Raw genomic sequence first — 10,721 nt, forward strand, 5'->3', positions numbered from 1 at the left:
GTTAGAAATAATAAATTAATGAAAAATTGGTTTTTTTTATAATTTTTTTTTATTTTTTATGTTCAAGTAAGTTAGGCTATGAAGAATATAAATATAGTTGATAAGATGATGAAATTAATTAAGCTATTCTTTGTAGGGCAAACAAATATACTTATTTAGTTACTAAGGTTAAACGAATATACATAAAGAAGTGGTGTTTTAGCCTTTGAGTTATATTAACGAGGCATTCTAAAAATTCTATTGGCCAATAATGTAGTGGATAAAACGTAAAACTTTTAGATTTACAGCATGTCCCTTAAGTTTTCTAAATTCGCGACCTAAATAAGCATGTTTATCAAAAAAATCTATGTCAATAAATGTATTTAGCAATATCATATGAAGCCATCTAGCAATAAATGCAGAGAGTAAACTTATATTAAGTGAAATAAGGAAGATGGCAGGAGATTTATGAGAGAGTGAAAGAAAAGGCACTTGAGGAGTGCAACCAAGTGATGGAAAATTACTTTCGGAACCTACTGAATTAGAGAAAATGGGTATAGAATTTCCCTAAGTGAAGTGAGTGTTGAGCATCCTCTGCAGAACTTGTTTCCTCCTTCCTGTTTTTCCTTTGCCCACACGCTCTTTTATGCCCAAAATTCAAAATATATGACTTGTGAGAATAGGTATTTTCAGGGGTTGCAGCCATTGGGAAATGGGTTCTATAGATGGATGTGGAATTATGCAGAATTTGCAATTAGGAATGTTACAAATATAGTCCTACACCGATTGAGGTAATTAGGTTGATTTGGCTTGGTTTGTTTTGTCTTGTTTCCCAAATGGGAATGGTGCCTCTTGGACTTGCTGAATGAGAGAGATCACAAAAATAAGCAAAACTTAAAATTAGGTTGGCATTTTTTTTTTTTTTTTTTTTTTTTTTTGGGTGTGAATTGAACAATGGCCTAAAAATTGTTTGTGACTTTGTTCAACAAATATAAAAGAGTTTTGTGTGTTTTTACTTTTTAAGCCACGGTACATTGTGTTATTCATGGATCATTTCCTATTTGCAAGATAGGTAATAAGATATTTTGTGTAACTCAGCTTGTGCACTACATTCCTGTCATGGGCTCGCAAGCATTACAAGCCTATTTGCAAGGCTAATCATGCAGCCCAAGGAAGGTTAATGAAGTGCTCTTTTATGTCCTCCAAGCCATAACTCTTTATATCTTTCCCAAGGAAAAATACGTACATGCTTGTCCATGCATCTAGACTTTGCTATCTAATTTTTTTACAATAAGTAATATTTTTAAGCCAGAGAGAGAGAGAGAGAGAGAGAGAGAGAGAGAGAGTCATCAACATGAAACAACAAAATATTTTGATCGAATTATTTAAAAAGATAAATTGTCCTTATAGTGTTTGTTCAATCCCCCCCCTTTAATAATCTATAATTTAAAGGAAAAATATCATCTCGCTAATTTTCACAATCTAGGAAGAAATACTACCTACATTTGCCTTATACCCCCAAAAGATTTTTCAAGTTACAAAATAATTTTTATAGCTCATATTGACCTAATAAACACTCAAATATAAAACTCAACACTCAGACAATCTAATTCAATTTCTAATTTACTTGGATCCACACTCGTAATGTAGGCTATAACACTCAATTTGCCGTGTTAATTTCGATTGAAGGGCACACATGACGAGTCCAAATCTTCTATCCCACTCTTTCTGCTCCACTATATACTCCACAAAAAAAACATACCATATGTCCATCTAATTTATTAAATTCTAAGTTTATGTCTTCTATTATTTCAATTACCTACATATGATCATTCTCAAAAAAAAAAAAAAAAAAAAATTACCTACACATGATGGGTTGTTAATTTATTTATTTGAGGAAGTTGAAATAATATAAGGCATAAATTTAGCATTTAATAAATTAGATAGACATGACATGTTTTTATTTGTGGAGTATATAGTGAAGCAGGAAGAGTTGGACAGAAGATTTAGACTCACATGAAACTTTGCATGAACCTTCAATCCTATTTTGTGCATTAATTTGGTGAATGAAAAACTCTATTGATTGGTTCAAAATACGTAAATGCCATATGTTTTACGCTATTGAGATGCAAACAATGTGAATAATGTGACTATTTAATTGTTCTTAGTTCACCTTGCACATGTTTAATGGTAAGTGTGTTTATGACTTTGACATGGAGGAACTGTACAAATTTTGTTTACTCGATTACTACTTTGAATTTGCCTAATTTTGTAAGTGCGCAACAACCAATTATCCACCAATTTCAGAAGTTTTAGAATTTAGTTGTAACAAAAAGGAAATGTTTTCCATATACTTAATTTAAGGGAAAAAAATCTTAAATGTTTTCTTTAAAAAAATTTAAGGAAAATTTTGAAATTAGGCACAATTTGATTAGCCTAAAAAGGGTGCTTTTTTTTCAATAGAATAAAAAAGGGTGCTTATTGTTAAAGAGCTTATTGTAAACGGATGCTTGAAACTTTCTTCTTGATTTAAAAATGGCCCAAGACTAAAATCGTAGCTGCAAGCACAATTGTATATTTGGACTGTTAGATTCCCCCCCCCCCCCCAATTTGTTGTCCAGAACTATGTTGAGACTCATTTTTTGAAAAAGCCCACCAGCAGGAAGAAGCCCAACGATATGGACAAGAAGAGAGTTAGCAGATTGATAAGAAGGAGCCATTAACGGCAGGAATAATGGATCATAAGCCCATAAAATAAATAAATGGGTCTTGAGAAAAAGCAAAGGAGCCCAAAGAAGCCCAAAGGAGGAAGTAGTAAACCCATGGGTATTATGTAATGAAGAAAAACAAGAATTGGTCATAGTAGGCCTGATGTAACGAAGTAAGAAAGAAAGGGGTTAATGGAAAGCTCATGAGCTCCAAGGATGAAGGATAAAGTAATTGGGCCAGTGAAGCCCAAAAAAGTTAGCAAGGTGCCCATGAAAATGCAGAATTAGGAAATGGGCCGAGGATGCCCAAGGAAAGCAAATGTGCCAAGGATGCTCAAGGAGAAAGAAATGGGACAAAAGAGCCCACAGACAATGTAACGGATTGGGAAAGCAATGTAACATGAATGACCATACGGAGTCATTGAAAGAAGGCTGGGCAGCAGGCCCAAAGAAGCCTAGCAAACACGGGTCCAATAACACCGTGGCAAGAATAGCAGAATGGTGTGGTAGGAGTAGTAACAAGACTATGAGTAAGGCAAGAAATGGACTAAAAGGAGAAGCCTAAGCAAGGCCCAGTCTTGGCAAAGAAACAGACCAATAAAGAATGAAGGACCAGACGATTCACGCTATAAGAGGTCAGGGGTGGGTGGCAGAACGCACAGACGAGCCCCAAACCACGACAAACGCATGAGTAGCAGACAGGTTTGGACATACACAAAAAGTACCCTACCAGCCTGTACTCAGCCAATACATGAATGGTGGGTTATGGGCTAAAGGTCAGAGAGAGGGAGTGTCCTGCTGGGATGACATACCACCCAAAAAAGGGAGGATGAACTAGAACTACTAGGTGCATGTCATGAGGGATAGGAAGGGAGAACACCCACACTATGGCAGATGAGAAGGCCATGGTGAGCAAACAAACAAAATAACCTTCTTTGTTTGGTAATGGGGAGTGCCACAGCCAGCACATGTAACTGGTGGTGGCTGGGGCACTAACAGACCAGTGGTGGTCGGCAAGGACACCCAGACCAGACAAATGTTATTAAGGGGTAAAATGGTAAAGAAATAGTCACAGCATGTAGTATATAAAGAGCCTTTGCCGTGCACAGGGGGTGGAAAACGGTAGCAATCACCACGAGAGTGATCACCATCACATTGCACAAGAGAGCACTAAAAGAAAAGAGAGAAAACAAAAAACGAAGAGTTACGGAGAATTGAAATAGTAAAACAGGAGAAGGAAACAGAGAGTTAAAAAGAAAAAGAGTAAGGGAGATTAGAATGACAAGCATGCACTAATGGATTTTCTCCTTCTCTCCCTCTTAAAGCCTACCCTCTGTTAAGGAATACTCTTGGGCACAAACCATTCAGGTCCGCTCCCTCAAAGTGTGTAATTTCTGCGGCAAGATGCTCTTATGAGGTTACTCACATTGAGGAAATGGTTTCCTCCTTGGCTACAGCCCCGCAACTAAGCTAGATGTGGCAAATTAGTCATATTCTTCTTTGGCTTTACTTTTTATTGTTATATTTTCTCCTCCAGCCTTTATTATTATTCTTACAACTCGTTCCCTTCTTTTATTAAAAGATTGTTTATTTAGTTTGCCTAACAATAACGTATCTCACTTATCATTGTTTTGTTGCACCCATTCCGCCACAACTTTCTTCTGCGCCAGTTTCACTTGCCTTGGGCACATGACAATAGTGTCGGCAAACGAAGGCATAGTTTGTGCGCAAGCCGGACCAAAGTGAGTTGTAGTTGGGCTGGTCCCGACTCTCTTATCCAGAATACTCGGGCCTAGTGCGGCAGGAGGTAGTCTAGCCCAGAAACACAAAAAGGCTCACCACAAACTGTTAGCTTATATCGTGGTCCAACCGGTCACCCGAAGGGCAACTACAAACTGCTTCAACTAAATCTTAGGTCACGCTAAAAGTCTTATAACCAAAATGGTCCTTTTTGGTATTTCTAATGATCAAGTTCAAGTCTCGACTCTTCAAACTATTGAATTATAAAATAAATAAATAAATAATTCTTATGTCAACATTAGGTGCTGCTTTTTGTAACTTGATCAAATTGGTTCAAGTGGTGAATTTGTATCAAATTCAACCCAAACCGACTATGACCACCCTTCCTAGATTCTAACTTCACCCTCCTTAATTGACTTAAATCAGAGTGATACATTGATACTCAACCAACACCAACTTCTTAACCAACTGAAAAGTTTTCCTTTTCTTTTTTGTATAGTGGGCTTACAGTTTTTTTTTTTTTTTTAAAGTATAATAGTGCAATATCCTCTTCATAGTAGAAGTTAGCTAGGCACAATTTTTTAGATGTAGTATATTAGATTCCTCAATTAAATTTAAACACATGGTTGCATTGAACAATGCAATACAAACAATATTATCTTCTTTAAAGAGAAATTAAATTCAGAGTAATCGCTGAATTTAATTATAGAACATAATATATTATATTTAAGTAAAAGGACCAAAAAAAAAAAAATACAAAAATCAAGATTGAAATTAACTTGAAAGATCTTTTTAGGTAATTAATATTATTAATGAGAAAGTCCATGGGGAGTTGGGTACACAAAATTTCAAAACATTTTACACAATAAACTTGTTTTGACCTGTAATCATTTCTCATACAATTTTATTATTATTTGGCTTGGGGTAGGCTGACACCTCACTTTGTTGTGAAAATTTTGTAAAATTTTATTGTAGTTATAGAAAAACTCATTATTAGAAATTGTGTGTGTCATTGACGGAGAAGAGCAGCAGATAAATGATTGTTTATTCATATACTAAGTAGTACATGAAGAAATCATGTAAAGGTTTTAAATTATGACAAATTATTGATGATGACTGAGTAAATTAGCACAAACAAGAAAAAAAAAATCATAATTTGCACTTAAATTTTATATGATGTATGTCAATTAAATTTCTATTTACATATTTTGCTAATTTTATTGATTCTCTTAGAATTAATTTCACTTTTAAGTTTTAACCTTATTTAATTTTGCATCTAGACTAAAATCCTGGCTCCCATTGACACTGGCTTTAGTTTGAACTTAGCATGGTTTCAAATTGAACAAAGAGAATTGCCAATGTCCAAGTGAGTGCTGCAAATTTTATTTGGGACATTCCACATTCAAGACCCAGTTAGCCACTAATAAATTCAAGCTGTATGACAAAAAGGAAATAACCTGACTCACCTCTCTTGCTTGCAGTGACTTTATCTGTTCGTCACTACTTGCCAGTGGCCACATGAATTGGTCAGAACTCAGAGTTTGTTTTGCTCTCTTTAAAAATAAATTATTGTTGATGGTGAAGAATTGAGTTTCAGCTCCACCTGGAAAAATTTAATCAATGACAACAGTACTATATTCACTACCAGGGACAAAGACGCCTACAAAAACAAGCAAGTTTGGCTGTCTGTTGCGCCATTGGTATATCATGCCTTGTAATAAACGTGTTGTCAGATTTAGAACCCTACAAATTTATCTTTCATATATATATGAAAATTTTATTATTGTCTTATTGATGCGGTGCTGCCACAACTGGAGATGTACATGTACAATACTATTTTTTGGTGAACTGTACATGTACAATACATTTAGTGAACTACCCTCCTTTTATATAAAAGTAGACCTGGTGGATCCCGCATAGATGAGGATGTAGGGTGTACGCATTAATTTATTCAATTAAAGTTTTTTGTCTAATTTTGTTTAAAAAATGTCATTAAGTATGCAATTTACTAATTGAAAAGAGATTTTTTTTAACAAAATTCTCACATAAAAAATCTATAAAATATTTTTATTAATTTTATAGATTTTTTCATGTGAGAAAATTATTTTTTTAATCGCAAATTTTTAATGAAATTTTACAGAAGGTCTAAATTGAATAATTTTAAAACTCAAAAAGCTCAATTAAATGAAAACTAAGTTAGGAGATTAAAATGAATTTACCCAAACTTAGAAAGTACTATTTGCATTTCAACGTATTAATAGTTTAATGATTATTCCAAAGTCATATTAAAAAAAAAAAAGAAGATTATTCCCAAGCTAGTGCACTACAAAGCAACATTCAATCAAGAAATTTTAAACGTCAAAATATTCATCCTTCTTTTCAATTCCTTTTATCCAACTAAAAGTCAAAATCTGCATCCTCCTTTCAATCCTCCTTTCAATCCTCCTTTCAAGTGCTTATATCTTATACCATTTGTGACATTAACAAATGTACTCTCATAAGTCATTCCGCATTGATGACATCAAAAACATTAACAAGTCAACTCTCATTCCCCATTGATTACATCCAAAGAAAGTCTAAAAAACATAATAAATATTCTATAACACTTTTTACGATATTTTTGTTTTCAGTTACCATCCAATTAAATATTTTATTTTTTTAATTTGACTTACGAAGTATTAATATATTAACTGTTGCGACAAGTTGTTACTACACAAGAATGCACCCAAATATTTATAAAAAAGCACACTTTATTATTATCATTATCATTATTTACAGATACAAAGGGCTATATCCCGGGCTATGCATGCTGTTAATGGAGTTCAATGAGCGTTTTTGGCAAGTTCTCACAGCCATCATATCGGTGATGAGCCCCGGCTGCGATACGTGTACGTCGTCGATGTTGATCTCATTACTCATCATCCTTATGGCCGTTGACATTCGAGGTCGGAGTCTGCATTCTTCTTGTACACATAATAGGCCCACTTTTAGGAATCGAATGGCTTCGACTTCACAAAAGTCTTTGTTTAGCAAAGGATCCACTAGTTGCGGAAGTTTGTCATCCTTGTACATTTCCCAAGCCTGCATTAGACAAAACACTTCACGTTCAATAATTCATCATACATTTTTGTATAATTTTTCCCCCTTAGTTAAATGGTTGAAATTAAGATGCTCAAAGAAGAAATGTAAATTAAATGGTTGAGATAAATAAATAATTTTTTTCCTTCCAAGGATAATTTGTTTTATTAATTATTTTTAGTTCTTAGTATCAACCGAAAGGGGTTTTTGAAAGTCTGTCTTAGATTTGAAGATGCACTATATATTTAATTTTACAATCATAGTGAGTGTCCATGTTTTTAGGGACTATGTCTAAAGATGTTTAAGATAACCAAACAAAAGGTTAATGGTGTTAACACTAAACAATACAATCCTGTTTTTTATTTTTTATTTTATTTTATTATACCTTCTTGACAAGGTAGTACTCTCCAATTTCTATGTCGAAGTCAATCATTGATCGGCCACTAACTATCTCTAGAAGCAGCACACCAAAACTATACACATCTAATTTTCGGGTTAATCGTCCACTAGTAGCATACTCCGGTGCAAGATAGCCCCTATCACGAGAAACTATTTGTTCAAACATAATTCACAATGGAATTCAGATATCCAAAAGAAAGAAGAAAAGAAAAAGGAACAAATGTGTACTAAGTTAGAACTCCAAAGCCTCCCAAGATGCATTATTACACACAAAAAAAAAAAAAAAAAACCAACAATGTGTTAGTAGCTCCACTTACAATGTCCCGGCCACTCGTGTACTAATGTGAGTGTTGTTATCTGGAATTAGCTTTGAGAGGCCAAAATCTGAAAGCTTAGGATTGAAATGCTGATCCAAGAGTATATTGCTAGCTTTGATATCTCGATGCACAATATGTGGTTTAATTTCCTCATGAATGTAGGCAACTGCTAGAGCAATTCCCAATGAAACCTTTCGCCGTGCTTTCCAGTTGAATTTAGTTCTATTTTCCACACTACCTAGCAATTTAAGAGCGCATATGTGATATGCATATGTCCCTCATGAAAGTAAAAGAAAATGAAAGCAGTCTTTGTCTTTCCTTGAATATCAAAATTTTGAAATATGTATAGATATATACCGAGTAAGGTTTGAGAAAGGCTATTGTTTTCCATATAGTCGTAAACAAGAATTTTATGAGGACCATCAACGCAACCACCATGCAGCTTAACAAGATTTTCATGCTTAATATTGGAGAGCGAAGCTATTTCAGAAATAAATTCATTGTGTCCTTGACTTGATTCAACTGAAAGCATTTTAACAGCGACAACCTTGCCATCTTGAAGTTTTCCCTATAGTCCAACCAAAAAGTCAGTGGTGAAATATATGCATTCTATATATATAGTTAAAGTCAAAGCTTAGAGAAAGTTTAATTAAATTTTAAATTGAAGCTCAATTTTATGTCGCGTGTTCTATTTGATTTTTAAATTTTTTTGACAAATAAATTATTAGGTGAAAAAATCGAAGAGTCTAAATCTAATTACATTTTAAATTGAATTTTAATTAGAGTTCAACTTTATGCCACATGTTAATTATATCTATTTTTTTTTTATAACAAGTGAATTGTTGGGTGTAAAATCAAAAATTTCAAATTCAATTTTATATATATATATATATATATATATATATATATATATATATATATATATATATAATGAGAATCTATTACATATTTTAGAAATTCATAACATAAAAAATGTGTAAGTTTTAACAATACCATGTATAATTTGAATTCAAATATGTGTAACATTGTGATTGTTTTTAAATGTACCAATGCATATGCACAGGGTTATATACTAAGGGCAATGCAAGACTAACCCTAGTGTACTATTAATTAAGCTACCTTGTTTAGTTATTTTATATGTTTAGCCCCTAATTAACTAAATAAAAAACAAGAAGAGGAAGGGGAAAAGAGAATACATACCTTATAAACAGAGCCGAACCCTCCTGCGCCAATCTTATTGGATTTGTGGAAGCCATTGGTGGCAATCTTCAATTCCTTATGTGAGAAGGTATGCATGTTTCCAAAATGTTGTACTCCTGGTTTTGTGAAGGGTTTAGCCAAATTTCATTATGAGTAAATAATTAACTAATTAAACATATAATATTCCAGTCACATTTTTAATAACTTAGAAGTTTTGATCATTTGACAGTTATAGTAATAAGAGAGGGGGATTTTTTTTTTTTTTTTAGGGGAGAAAAATAGGAGAGAGGAATTTGAAACTCAATTCTTCTAATAAAAAATAGTAAACAGTAATACAAAATTACAAAATTCTTGACAAATTAACAGTAATTTATCTTAGGAATTCTAAAGGTTCTTTCCTTAAAAATAAAAAAGAAAAAAATAATTCTAAATTTTCTCATTACAAAATTTGCTTATCAATAAGAAAACTAAGCATACTTTCAAAAGGATGCCACATAAAAGAGAATTAAACAAAACAATGCTATAGGATTATCATTCTCTTGGGATTCTGTTAAAAAGGATAAAAACAGCACTGTTTCAACTACTCCTATAAGTAATGATTTTTTTGGCCTAAGTATGGGGTAAGCAACTCTCACAAATTATAGCTATATTGGATGAACTAAAACTTTCTCTTACATTATTGGCAATAAACAGTTCAAATATGATCGACTAGTATTGCAGCTTCATAGGACTTAAGGGTTTTAATTTCTTTTCCCAATATCATCTCAAAACCAAATTATAAATGCAACATAAACAGAAAATGAAAACAAATTTCATAAGCATCTTCTTGATAATGACTACATAAAATGAACAATAGTTTACAGAAACGAAAGTCAGTACTGCTAGCTTAATCAAATTCTACAATACCTTGTATGCTGTTGTCATTGTCAGCTTCCTGTGAATAACAGATGCCTTTAAAGCACAAAAAATATAACTTCATTTGATTGATCAAACTTGTTTAGTCACTTAAAACTTCAATGATCCTCTATGAAATACTGAGCTCAGAGAGAGAGAGAGAGAGAGAGAGAGTTTTCACTTTTCAGGCGGTGATGCTAGTGCTAGTGATTCTGAACTGGGATTCTTTTTATCGTAATAATAATTAACGGATAAATTAAGTTCTGGCACAACTTGCTCCATGGCCAAATTATGTAAGGCGGCTGAAACAGGTAGAGTTGATAGATTTGTTATTTGTTTGATCAATAAACAATAATATGCATTTCTTTTGACTTATTCACGGAGACTTTTCTTTTCCCTCGTGGTC

At 33.2% G+C, this 10,721-nt stretch overlaps 1 protein-coding gene across 1 annotated transcript; it reads right to left on the bottom strand.

The window, feature by feature from the left end:
* Nucleotides 1-7,199: 7,199 nt before the first annotated feature.
* LOC142640137 (putative serine/threonine-protein kinase) lies at nt 7,200-10,499 on the bottom strand. The gene is made up of 6 exons (XM_075814230.1): nt 10,328-10,499; nt 9,422-9,537; nt 8,579-8,789; nt 8,222-8,459; nt 7,891-8,041; nt 7,200-7,508 (listed from the first exon to the last, which is right to left on the bottom strand). The coding sequence occupies exons 1-6, from the start codon at nt 10,398-10,400 to the stop codon at nt 7,200-7,202; spliced, it is 1,098 nt and encodes a 365-aa protein (XP_075670345.1). The 5' UTR covers nt 10,401-10,499.
* Nucleotides 10,500-10,721: the final 222 nt, after the last annotated feature.

This window comes from Castanea sativa, chromosome 6, assembly GCF_040712315.1.
Source record: "Castanea sativa cultivar Marrone di Chiusa Pesio chromosome 6, ASM4071231v1".
In the NCBI taxonomy this organism is placed as follows: domain Eukaryota; kingdom Viridiplantae; phylum Streptophyta; class Magnoliopsida; order Fagales; family Fagaceae; genus Castanea; species Castanea sativa.